The sequence below is a fragment of the Onychomys torridus genome, chromosome 15 (assembly GCF_903995425.1).
Source record: "Onychomys torridus chromosome 15, mOncTor1.1, whole genome shotgun sequence".
Taxonomy (NCBI): domain Eukaryota; kingdom Metazoa; phylum Chordata; class Mammalia; order Rodentia; family Cricetidae; genus Onychomys; species Onychomys torridus.
Window position 1 is genome coordinate 35,180,826 of NC_050457.1, and position 13,135 is coordinate 35,193,960.

The 13,135-nt window shown below is 45.1% G+C and overlaps 1 protein-coding gene across 1 annotated transcript in view; it reads right to left on the minus strand.

Annotated features, from left to right (window-relative positions):
- The window catches only part of Map3k1 (mitogen-activated protein kinase kinase kinase 1), a 61,969-nt gene that overhangs the window by 25,638 nt on the left and 23,196 nt on the right, over positions 1-13,135 (minus strand). The window contains exon 2 of the mRNA XM_036207105.1: positions 857-1,007. Within this exon, the coding sequence (XP_036062998.1) occupies positions 857-1,007 (151 nt within the window). The remainder of the gene's footprint in view (positions 1-856; positions 1,008-13,135) is intronic.

A 13,135-nucleotide genomic window follows, 5' to 3' on the forward strand; every position in this document is an offset into this window, starting at 1 on the left:
AGAAGGTTCTGCAGTTACTATTACGGCTGTGGTCATTCCAGAGGACCTGGGCTTTGAATCCCAGCATCCACATGGTGGCTCACAGTCACCTGACATTCAGTCTCAGGGCATCCGAGGCCGCCTTCCGGCCTCTGTGGGTACCAGGTATGCACACGATACACAGACGACATGCAGGCAAAGACACTAATACACATAAAATAAAACTTAAAGTTTACATATTTACTTTCGTGTTCAGTTAACCTTAAATAGGCCCATGAGGATGAAGATGAAGGCTAGAAGACTATGTGGTGAGGTTTTATCAGGTCCTGGCCAGAGTGGAATGAATCTTATCATTGTTATTTCTACTTCAAAAGAAAATATAAACAAAATGCAATCAACAGACTGGCAGCGGGCACTTCCTCCTGTGCATGAATGCAGAAGCACATTTCACAATCCTATCCTCAACTGTTTTAGTGGGAAAACCACGGCACAGGACACAGTATTCTCGTCTTTCTTAACCTCGTTATTCTTTTGACAAATTTCATAAATTTCTAGCTCCTGGGTCTATTTAATCTAATTGTTTCCAGCTTTCCTGAAAGATTTCTGGAAATAAGATTCTTAGGCCTTATCAGAGATGAAACATCACAAATGAATTATGATTTTGATTCGGAAAGCATGTTATAAAACTACCAAGGGTACAGACGCTGACCCGGAGGGCAGCGTGCTTGCAGCACTCCATGACACACATTCCTACAGTAGCTGAACTTGCTTTGTGAGCGGGGGTTTGAATTCTGACCTAGTTCAGTAGATAGGAAGCGACAGCAGGGTCTCCCACTTCCTCTGCCCCCCTCCCCAGAGCGGTGCCCACCGCACTCACCACAGGACCTCTCCGGCTTCTCCTTTCCAGCCACTCATGCTTCCAGGCGGGCATACAGGTGGCCTTCAGTTTCTCCCTGATCATCCGCTCCTCCGGGCGGTCGTCCATCTTGTGCAATCCTTTGAGGGTTTCTTTAGTCTCCATCTCTCGACTAAAATCAAGGGAGAAATGGGACAAAGAGAAAAGTCAGATTGACGAAACCCCAAAACAAAACAAAACAAAACAAAAAAACCATTTCCAAGGACAAGTGAACAGTGTGGTTGTTTTAGTCTGGTTACAGGTACCTGAAAAGACAGGTGATAAAACCCACCAGAGACTGAGGTAAGGTATGAAAACAGTGTACACGATCCTGACTGTGTTTAAGGTGGATACTGCTGAATGTTGTCTGCTACCATCAATTTTAACAGTATCCCTAAAAAACGAGGTTCTACTTCAAGGTTGTAGGCTTACTAAAAATATCAATGCAGGCTCTTTCCCAGGAGTTACCAAAATGAATCCAAAACATCAACCACTGCTTTAACAAAGACTGCCCACCACACCGATATTATAATATACAAGGAAGAAATATCTTATTTGTATCTTATTATCCTTATTTCAGAATTTCTAACTATTGGTGTCAATGCACACAGGATTGGGGAGGTATGCTTATTTTCTTAACGAACTAAGTAAAGGTTGAACAAACTACCCAGAATCTAAACAGAACTGTATCCTGAAATAACGTCCTATTGTCTGAATGCTCAAGTCTGCATGTCCCTGGAGCAGGAACACAGTGATGGAGCTCTTGGTGTTCTTGGAAACGATCTGCCACAAACATTTTGACCTTTGTTTCATAATGACAAGTCCCCAGAATTAAGATCATCTTTGAGCTAGGAACTTTGGGGAACTAACTTGACAGTCTAACAGGAGAAGTGGCACTTTCTGGAAGACTACTAATTTCAAAACGTACCCATATGCAAACACATACCCACAGATTTCAAAGCCTTATTCTCAGGGAAGATTAAGTACCTGCATTCTGGGAGAAGTACCAAGTTTTATAATTCTAGACTAACTTCAATAACTGTTTTTGGAAAGCCAGTAAAGCTAGAGAATAATACTTTTCTACCCTGAGAGGAAAAGGAAGCTCTCGTGGAAACACCAGGAATGATGACCTTGAACTTACTAAAATGTCAACTTTGAACTTGTCTAGGAATTTTCCAGTTAATCATAACTCAGAGGCAGCAGCTTCAGCGAAACAAACAAAACACAAGATAAACAGGAGCAGAGCAGAAATGCTCATCTGACTCCCATGAAATGCCAACACCGTGGAGGGCTGGGAACCACACAGCCAGCACAATGTCAGGAATGGCCCTAGATGTATTCAGGACGACATCTGATCTGGATCTTACAAATGGGCAGTCAGGCCACACAGCCAACATTCCTGCTACCACAGACTGTTCCGAAGAAAGAAGGCATGCAGGATGCACACCGTTGTTCATGATGGTTCAGGTACTCAGCAGTATCTGGCTGTTGCCATGCTGATTGAGTACTGTGCTACTGTTGATGATGATGATGTCACTGGCAGAGTAAGAGAGAAAGCAAGAAAGGCAGACAGAAGGGAGAGGGGGAGACAGGAGAGGAGGCAGGAGGTAGAACGTGGGAACCTATTTCCCCTGAACTGAACAAGCTCCCTGCCGGAGGGTGGCTCCCTAAGACTTGAAGGACCTGGAAGGGAACAATCTGAGGAGCCCCGGAAGCCCCTCAGTTTAGAAGAGTCCCAGGCCCTGTCCCAGGCTACAGTAACAACTGCCAGGGACAGGGGGCACTCCAGTCTGGCAGCGTCTCTGAAGCTCACATTCACTCCCGCCTCCCGGCTCCCCCTCCGCCTGGTCCCCACGGGGTTGGTGGCGGGGTTGCGGGGTTGGTGGCGGGGTTGGTGTCGTTCCTCTGGGCCTCCAAGACACCTGGCTCAGGGTTCTCCTGCATGGGCTATCTCTTAACTCCCGACTGCTCACTGGATTCATTTCTACTCACTCTACTTTTCCTCAACTATTCAGAGACCTTGTCAGCTCATCCTTCCACAGGCCTCCTTCCAAGTGATCCCTGTAATTTACAAACACGGCTCCCGCTCTCACCAGCTGCCAACTGTGCTGCAGTAGCTAGCTAGCACATGCTTTCTTTGTCTATACTCTGCGAACCAAAGCCCAGGAGTGCAGAGTGAGTGTGACACACAGAGGACATGAATGCTCCTTTAACACCTTCGGCGGGCCTAAAAGGGATGTCCTTTTAACACTGAATGACTTTTTCATATTACTTAATATTCTTATCACTTTGTAATTATGATTAAATCTAGAACTCTGATGTTATTAAGGGAATTTTTATCACTCCTAAATTAATCTATAAATATAAACATGTTTTAGTTCTCTCAAAATAATTTTATAATTCTAAAATGTTCATTTTTATACTTTATCATTTGAAGTTTGAATAGCTCTACACAATCAAAAGTTGTAATTTTATAGGAATATTTTCCTCCTTCATAGCATATAAACTGGTGTAACTTACAGATACTGGGGTCTCAGAACCAACAAAACATACAGCTCATCCCATTTTTCATGCCAGGAAGAAACCATACCTAACTGGCTTCTTTTGTCTCTGAAATGGGAACCAGCCCGCTGGAAGGAATGAAAGCTGGATGACATGCTTACATGGCTCCCTCACAACCCTAATATACCCTCCATCCATGACAGACAGGGTTCCTAGCCTGTCAGGGATGTGTGCTTATGTATACAGCAATGATCTGCCAGCCGGAATCCGACAGCTACAGAGCACAAACTCCCTTTTTAACCAAAGCTGCTATAATCAGAAAGCCTGACGCTTAGTTAGGAACTGCTAATGAACCTAAGCATGGCTGTGTGTGTACGTGTGTTGGAGGTGAACCACGGCTATTACTACCTAGAAACATGCTTGCTTTAGCTAAAATAGCTCATACATTTCTGACCTTTAAAGTTAACTGATTATAGTAAAGCCAGAACACATCTGGGAAAACTACCTTGAAGACTTAAATGCAAGAATAAGGTCTTAGATAAACCTAAAGAATAAACACTAACAGATGGGGGGGGGGTTTCCGTTTCCTGTTTATCTGGGGTACATGCGGCTTCCTTCCTTGTTTTCCTAAGCATTCTTCCGAAGACATTTTATGCTTGACCTAGAACTTTAAAGGCCTTCCTCAGTCTGATGTTAGGTTTATAAAGCGAAAAAATACAGCTGCTACACACTAAGTGCATCAAGATCCTTCCCTTCTTGTAAGAGGCCATTTTTATACTATTTATTACTGTTATATTAATGTCCGGGTCTAGTCATCTTACTAACCCTATCGGGTCCATAAACTAGGACCCCCTTCCTGGAGTGCCTTACATGCCAGGCATGGCCCATTCTTACAGCATTAAGACACTTCCTTCTGAAGTACACCAGCAGTTCAGTCTTTGTAGATAGAATGCAAATATGTGTGTGTGTGTGTGTGTGTGTGTGTGTGTGTGTGTGTGTGAGACCATACCCACTGTAATACAATATAAAATTGGGGACCTGTCTAAACTTTGGTCTGCCTCACGGCACTGGGAGACTTTCTAGGATAGGCTCTCCCCAGCTGTCACCTCTCCTGTTGTGTACCAAACCCATCCTGTAGTTCATTGTTGGCTGGTCCAAAATGTGCCCTGGTTCAAAGACACTCTACACTAGGTGGGACTGTACACCTTGGCCACCCTGAGATTTTGAAAGCAGGATACACAGAAGTGTCACTGCATAGGCGATGGTATCAAGATAAAGCAAACGGAGGATGCTGCAGATGCAGAGACGGAATATGGGAGGAGACAGAACTCGGGAGCACACAGCTCCCGAGGGAGAAGTAATGAAAGTAGGCACGAGGGCTTTACTGGGTCCCCTGGCAGCTATTGGACAATTAGTGCCACCCTAATGCCACCCCAAGGGACATGCTGTAACTCTTCAGGGGCCACAGGCATGTCTCCGTGAGGGAATTCTCGCAGATTCTTTAACAAACTAAGCCAAGACTTCAATGTTATTTATTAAGAGGGGTTTTCAGCATTCTTAAATTAATCTACAAATATAACCCAGAGTATTTCTAGTCTGGAATGAAACACTCTAACACTCTCTATCCCCTGCAAAAATCCCAAAGAACCCGACAAGGACTTCTTCAGCTCTACACAACAAAGACACAGAAGACATCAAGGATGCGCAGAATCCTACCATATAAAAAGAGTTAAATGGTTCATTTTAGCTAGGAAATACTGCGCTAACTACTGCCATGGAGAAATCCCTGACTGGCTTAGTAACAGCAGGAGGACTAAATGCGTGCTAGATCGGCTCAGCTGCTGAGGGCTGATGTTGTGAGCCAAGTCTGGGACACAACTCTGTAATCCCAGCACCTGAGGGGCTGAAGCAGGAAGATTTCAAACTCCAGGCCAGCCTAGGCTACACCAATTATACTGCGCGCCTCTCTCTCTCTCTCTTTGTGGCAACCAATTTACTGCCAGAATTAAAGAAGTGCATTAATTCTGCTCATTATTAGAGCACATAACGGAAGTCACTAGTAGTCACAGTGTAGATCTTGGGTAACTGTACAAAGGAGACTCTTGATTCTCTTGGTGTCCAGAAGAGAACATTTGGAAAAAGACACACACAGCTCATAGCTACTGGAAGGCCCTCACTCCAGCAGAAACTCACACATCAAATGCACATATTGCTGCCAAGGAAAGAGGAGAGAGGCAAAGGAAGGGGCCAGGGGAGAAAAGAGTGAGTGTGCCATGAGTGCCCAGGCGGAGAACGCTGCAGCCTGGGGCCCAGCACTGACTGCTCCCGTTAAGAGGCCCAGTTCTCAGGAGCTGGGGCTCACACTGTCCCACTGCACAGGTGAGAAAAGCCAAGGGAGGCAAAGTTCTATGTGCACAGTGAACAAGTCCTTACGTTAACTTAAAAAACAAAACCAACACACATTTACGAGTGACGTCAGTCTCTTTTCTGCGACAGGTGACAAAAAGGAATGAGTATTGACAAGCGTCTGGAGTCCACTCAACTAGCGGGAACATGTGTGGACAGTAAAACAGTAACAAAACAAAATTCTGTCCTTCAGGATTGGGCCAGTTGTGTTCTCTCAGGATGGACGGTCACGGGCCACGGCCGGCTTTCTGAGAGCCACGGGGAAGGGCGGCTCCTCCACCTTTGCCCAGTGCAACATTCAAGTCTGCACGGGCAGTAATGCCACATAAAATGCTCATACCATCAGAGCAAGTTCCCGGGAGACTTTATTCTAGGCTTTCAGTAACACTGCATGCACCTTGAGAGTGAAAACCCAACTCCTATTTACCCTGCGGAGAAACAAGCTAACTTCCTCCAAATTGGGTGAACATTCTCTCTGGCACAACCAGAAACCGTGGCTGCCCTCCTTTCCTTTCTTGCAGGCACAGCTGCAGCTTGACCTCCAGGAGTGCTTGGATTAGAGGTGTTGAGTCACCCCACCAACAGACTGGAGTTTTGTTTTCTTAAGGGTGTGTAGGCAGGTATCTCCAGGGGGTCAGAGGCCTCCCTGGGAGTTGGTCCTCACTAGGGGTGTCTTCACTGCTGCGGACAGCCACCCTCTCTACTCCAGCCACCCTCTCTACTCCGCTTCTCTCTGTGCCAGATGTACACAAGTTTCTATACTGGCAATCATTGGGGACTGGGTTATTTCTATTAACATGTGAAAACTTCCTCAGTCTTTTGTGGATAAAAAGAATTCACTTTCAAAAAGCTCATATTCTGATGAACTACATCATAATGTGTGACTATTAACAACACATACCACCTGTGATTACACATTTTTATTACATTTATTCATTTTGCATGTATGTGTGTTGTATGTATGTATGGAACTTTATACACAGACACATGTTACACTTTGGAGATCTGAGGACAACTTATAGAAGTTGGCCTGTTTCCTCCAGGATCAAATTCAGGCCATCAGGCTTGGGTGAAAAGGGACTCAGCAACTGAGCTGAGCCATTCCGGCTGTTCCTGGTTTTTTGTTTGGAGGTAGTTTTGCTATGCTGACCATGCTGGTCTCAAACTTGTCATCCTCCCATCTCAGTGTCCCGAGTACTGGGATTACAGATGTGGACCACCACAGCTGGCTCCATCATGTAATTTTGATTGATTGACATTTACAGTGTATTCCAATTAATCATATACATGCTATAAATTCACTTACTTGGATTCATGGACTAGTTTCTATTAAAGTATCATCCAACGTGATTTTAAGATTAAAAGCGATCTTAATCACGGTTGCAGAGGTTATGTGTAACATTAACGGACCGATACATAGACATACTGCAATCATGGCTCCCTGACTCAGGAGACAGTGCTGCTTGGGAGCAGGTTTCTTCCTGTCCTCTGTAAGCAAACCTAATGGCAATGGAGACCATGACTATCATCTTTGATCAACACAGACCTGGAGAAATATTGTGTGTGATGGTCCCAGCTCTCACAAACTGGAGCTCCCGCCACAGATTAGTGCCTGTGGGGACATGTAAACAATTTCAAAGAGAACTAGAGGATTCTAAAAGGTCTCCCTACTTCTAAATCAGGACTCTGGACGAAACTGTTTGAAAAGCCACCATGCACATTTAATAACGGATTTATAAAATGTCAGAGAGCTACTAGTCAGCATAAACCACTTCTCAAATTTACTGCGTGTGCCAGCATGTACATGTGTGTGTTAGTGCCAGCATGTGTGTGCCCTTGGTGCATGCGTGGAAGCTGCTGTCAACTTTTCAGGGGCTATTTTGAGGCAGGTCTCTTGTTTCTGTCTCTTCCCCGTCCTCTGGGCTAGCTGGCCTATAGCTTCTAGCTGGTTCTCTGGTCCCCACAGGACTGCTGGGACTGAACTCAGGAGGGCAGGCTTTTACATGACCCATTTCCCTCTCATGAGTTTTTAAAGTGAACAGATACAGATGGCTCCCCCCTCCCCTCCATCCTTGTCATGCAGGCACCTGTGACAGTCTAGGAAGTTAACTCCACACCAAGTCTTGCTAAAATCTTTTTACATGTGTTTACTGTGTGTGCGTATGTTCACACATGCAGAGATCGGAGAACAGCCTTGGGAGCTGGTCCTCTCCTTGCACACGTGGGTCCAGGAACTGATGCTGTCCCCAAGTCTTTCTAGAAGACAAGTCAATGAACCAAAGAAACCATATTTCAATCACACAGCTACGCTATACCACGTGCCTTCTCCCTTTGAAATGTATGAGCGTGCTGAATAAACTCTAAGGGATTGCTAGGTAAATTATTACCAGTAACTCAATTCAGACACTTCATAAACTTTAAGATCAGTTATACAGAATACTACAAGGGCACATAATTTAGAAATGAAAAACTTACTACATGAAAAGTTTTGTGTTTTTTTTTTTTAAATAAACTACACTACTATTCAACTCTGCTCAAGCGATTTTGTTTTTTTAAATGACTAAAAGGTATCATTCTTGATCACAAATACTCACATGAGTATTCAAAAACTGCCTCGAAGCAAAGTAAACCTTGCGAAACCAGCACACAGACATTTAACCCCAGAGCCACTGACACACTTAAAGGCAACAAGGTTCACCTTTCAGGTGGACAGTTACAGATGACCATTGCCACACTCACGCTCCATTCCCTGTGGCTTAAGCCAAAGGCAGAAAACCACGGAGCGCAAGCATTTGGCAAATAATCTCTTTGCTTAGTAGGCCAAGAAAGAACTAACATAACACTGCAACACTGGGTGGACTACAGTGTTTCCTCGGCACCCCCAAGTAGCCCAGATATGCAGCTGAAGATTCTAGCCAAACCAACCGAATTCAAGTTATTCCACAACACTGGTGACGTCACTGAAATGCTGTACCTACATGTGGTAAAAGAATTATTCTGAATGTTACTGGATGAATATGACAATCAATAAATTTATAAGAATGAAAACGTACCACATGTCTTCTGTCAAGTTATGAGGACAATTATGTACGCTGACAAGCTGAGCAAACATCAAAATGCAACAGAAATTAAGGCTTGCTAGGAGGAAAAGACAACTCAGACAAATCAAATAGACACCAGCAACGGGGGTGGGTTGGGGGAGACAAGAATACACCCCAGTAAAGAAATGCAAAGAAGTCAGACAAAGCAGGTTACTAATGAAGTGAGCTGGTCGGGGAGCGCCTAGCGGAGACACCAGGCAGTGTGAGCTAAGGTTTTTACAAAGGCAGCTGTGAGAACAAGGGGACGAGGGCAGATGTGCTGTCAGGGTAAGGGGTTCATGCATACGGACAGGAAAGGAACCAAGCCAGACTCAAGTGAAACCAGCCGGCCGCCTGCCTTCAAGTTCAGTGCAGCCCACTGGCCGTCAGGAGTGAGGAACTACAATTTCAGTTTGTAGTATTTATGTAGACAGTGGGAAATGGTAGAAGTGGGCAGAAACACGAGTAGTTCTTTTCATGAATTGTCACTTAGGAAATGTATGAGAAGTGCAGAGACAGGAAGCAAGTACCTCACGATGATGGACAGACAGACAGATGGTCAGAGAGGCTGTAAAGTCATTGGTTGCTCTTGGGACACTTACTACTTAAAAATAAGTTAAATCCTTTCTCACACATCAAAGAAGTCATCTTTGTAACAGTACTTCTAAACACTTCTCTTCAAGAGGGAATTCGGAAAAGCTATCAGATTTAATGCAAATAATTTTCTGAGTGACCATGTTTTCCAAGGGAATTTACGATCAACAGTCCCATTTCCCACATGTTCTTTTCCAATAAACACTCATGAAAGCTTGTATTCTTTTGATAGTCACTGCTAAAAATTCCAGTGTTTATACTTGTCCTGGCTGTGTCCTTGATACTCGATGGACCTTTAGAATGGGATGCTGTGAGCACCCTTTTCCTTAGTAGGCACGGAAAAGGATGCTCTTTTACAGTGTTTGGCTAGCTGTCTATTTCCTCTCAAGAACTCCACCCCTTTGTGCTCCCATCCAGGCCTGGGAAAGTCTACCAGACGGCGGTGCATAAGCCTAATGAGATCTCACACTCCACCAGAGAAGCAGACTGGGCCTCCACTTGTGTGGCATGGTTCTCAGCAAGGCAGCCTGTTCCCTCCCGGGCACTGCCCAGAGCATGTGACATGAGGCAGGCAACTGGCAGAGATGGTGGTTGCTCTTTTGCTGCTTTGCTTTACATCCAGAAGATCCCAAGTGTGCGGTGTGACAGTGTGGATTTTCTTTGGGACCTTCCCCAAATGTGTGAGCATCTTTCTAAGAGATTCACTAACCAAGGCTAGTCCTGAGGGATGTACTCTGTAATTACAGATTCCTACCTCATATTTTAGGGAAAGTGGTTAGATACATAAATGTTCTGAAATTAATAGAAGAGTTCCCACTGAGGTAGAATGCAATGCTCTCTTACAGCCTTTGCAACCCTGAGGGAGAGCCAGGGCTACAGTCCTTCCTTCTGGCGGGTGGGAAGGTGGGTTAGCTAGGATGTTCAGAATTAGAAGAATGGTTTCCTAACAAAACTTTTCCTCTCTACTCAAGGAGTGGCACCCTACCCATGTAAGCACTGGGTCAGGCAGAAGAATAAAATAAATGCAAAAAGGTACATTTGGACAGAGTCTGCCATCCCAGAAAGGCTGGGAAGTACCACAATGCTGCAGCAGGATCAATCCATTGTTAACTTACCTATGGAAGGTCTAGAAAGATCTAGAGGTGGTGGTGCCTGAACAATTATCAACAGCAGGATTGGCAGACAGAACCAGCGAAGGATGAATGGTACTGAACAGTACACAAAGTATACAGAAGCCACCTTTTGAAGAGCTGATACCTTATAACTGCAAATATCACTGTGTGCAGACGAGAAAATACTAGCGGAAATAGACAGCTGAACCTGTTCACTGCAGGGTATCTCAGAGTCTAATGTGAAAACCTAGGTGAATGGCAGGCAAGAAGGTCCACGGCATGGAAACTCTTTTTAACAGAACATGTCTGACAGGGAGGTGCTGCTCCATGGAACACACTGCAAGAAAACTGCTCTGGGTTTTGCTTAGAGGCCCCTGTTCTAAGAGCCAGTATTCCTAAGACACAGAACCCAGAGAAGAACCCGATACCAACTATCTTATGGGTTAACATAGGGCTTAAGCGAACACAAAATTCACCCTGACTTCAAGGCAAGAGCTAAACTAGGGTGGGAAAAGATTACTCAGCATGTGCCAGCAGTCTCCAGATATGAATCCCCTCCCCTCCGTGAAGGAAGCGGTTCTCAGACACTGGAGCTTGACTCAATCCAAGCCCTGGCAGAGCCCAAGTTCATCAGCTACACCAGTCTAATGCATTTATTCTTGGCCAAGGAGGGCATTCTGGAGTTAAGTCCAGAGATGTTCAGAACCCCCATTTTCTCTAAAAACCTCTCTACTGCTACAAGAGCGCCCCAACGTACAGACTTTTAAAGGGGCCTCAAGAGTGTTCTCTGTTCACTGTCACAGAGCCCAGGGTTCTGACAAACACAGCATGGGGCACCTTCAGCACACACAGCTGAGCCACTGGCAGTGACTGACCTATGAATCATGTTGGAGGATGCTCAGCATCAGGACCTGGAAGAGGATGCCAGCCAGCACAGCTGAAGGAAGTGATGCTGACAGCCAGAGCAGTGAGCTCCAGAAAAGGCATGTAGACCACAGCCACTCACCCACTCACACCGAGAGCACGAGGAAGCCTTATGGGGCGGTGTTGTGTGTGTGTGTGTGTGTGTGTGTGTGTGTGTGTGTGTGTGTGGTGACTATTAGAGGCACCAATGGGACACTAGCCACCAAATCCAGAAAACCTGAGGGAGCGTCCATCAAAGGGACATCACTTAACAAGCTGGACTCAGTGAGAAAATTTATGCACACGTTATTCATGTATGCAACAAACCCCGGGAGGTTTCATCGCCGACAGAGATAGCTCTTACAAAGTACGTGCCTAGGATGGTGTGGACAAGGTCAGACATGAGCTCAGTGACAGGGGAGTGAGCTCTGGAGCAAGCCGCCTAGGGTCAATCCAAGGGTCAGATCTTCCCAGCTAGGTAACTGAGGTCCAAGTTATTCAACCACTTCTGTACCTCAATTCCTCACTGTAAAGTGGGGTTAATGAAACCTACCATACAAGGCAGGTACCAGAGCACGGATCTGCGTGTGCAGTACTTAGGAAGCTAACTTCCATATCTCCGTTAAGCTCTTGTGTACAATGGAGATAATGGAGATACTGTAACCATGACTACTGCTACTATTGTTAACGCTATCCTTACGGAGATCTTCTCAGTCCCAGGTGCTGCTCCAGATTCAGTGGCTCCAGGCCTGAGCACAGCTATGGGTGAGACTCATCGTCACTGAGGAGGCCAGACTCCAGCAGAAAGATTAAGTAGTCTAGGGAACTTGGGGGCTTTAGAACCAGGTCTTCCTGGCCCCAAAGCTTTGTCCTCTCCTTCCTAAACTGTGCTGCTTCTTAATTCTCTACACAATATTTACTATTTAAAAAACACAAAGGCATCAAAACAAAACCATTACCTGCCCTGCTGCCGCCTATTCCTGTCAGGTTCAGAAGGTAACAGTTGACTAGAGTCATGAAGAACATGAAGACTGCTGTGGAGGCTGATCTGGGGTTTGGGGTAAGAGATCAGGGCAGTTTAGTGTGTGTACTAGGATCACATGGCAGGTGCGATTTCCCTACAGCCCAAGGAGACAGAGCATCAGAAACAAAGATTCCTAGAGCCACAGACACCCTTGGTGACCAGCATTTTTAAATGTGAGACTCTTGCATGATCATGTGACATCTAGACAGAAGCTCTGTGGATCATATGCTCTCTGTGATAACGCGGCCTAGGAAGACACTGAATACTGTATTGTTATAAAGCAGTTCCAACTTAATTACTAAGAGTGAACATCATTTAAAAGCTCTCTTGGAAACATCAAAAAGGGTTACAGGAACATTTAAGTATGTAGTAAGTGCAAAGCATGGATGTCCAGGCTGTTTTACATTAAAACATTACTATTCTGGTCATTAAAAAAATTACTACATCATTAATACTCGCCCTTAAAAGACATATTCTCCATTTTGTTTGCTTGTTTGTTTTTGTTTTGTGTTTTTGAGACAGGGTTTCTCCAAGTAGTTTTGATGTCTGTTCTGGATCTTGCTCTGTAGACCAGGCTGGCCTCGAACTCACTGAGATCCACCTGGCTCTGCCCCCGAGTGCTGGGATTAAGGGCGTGCGC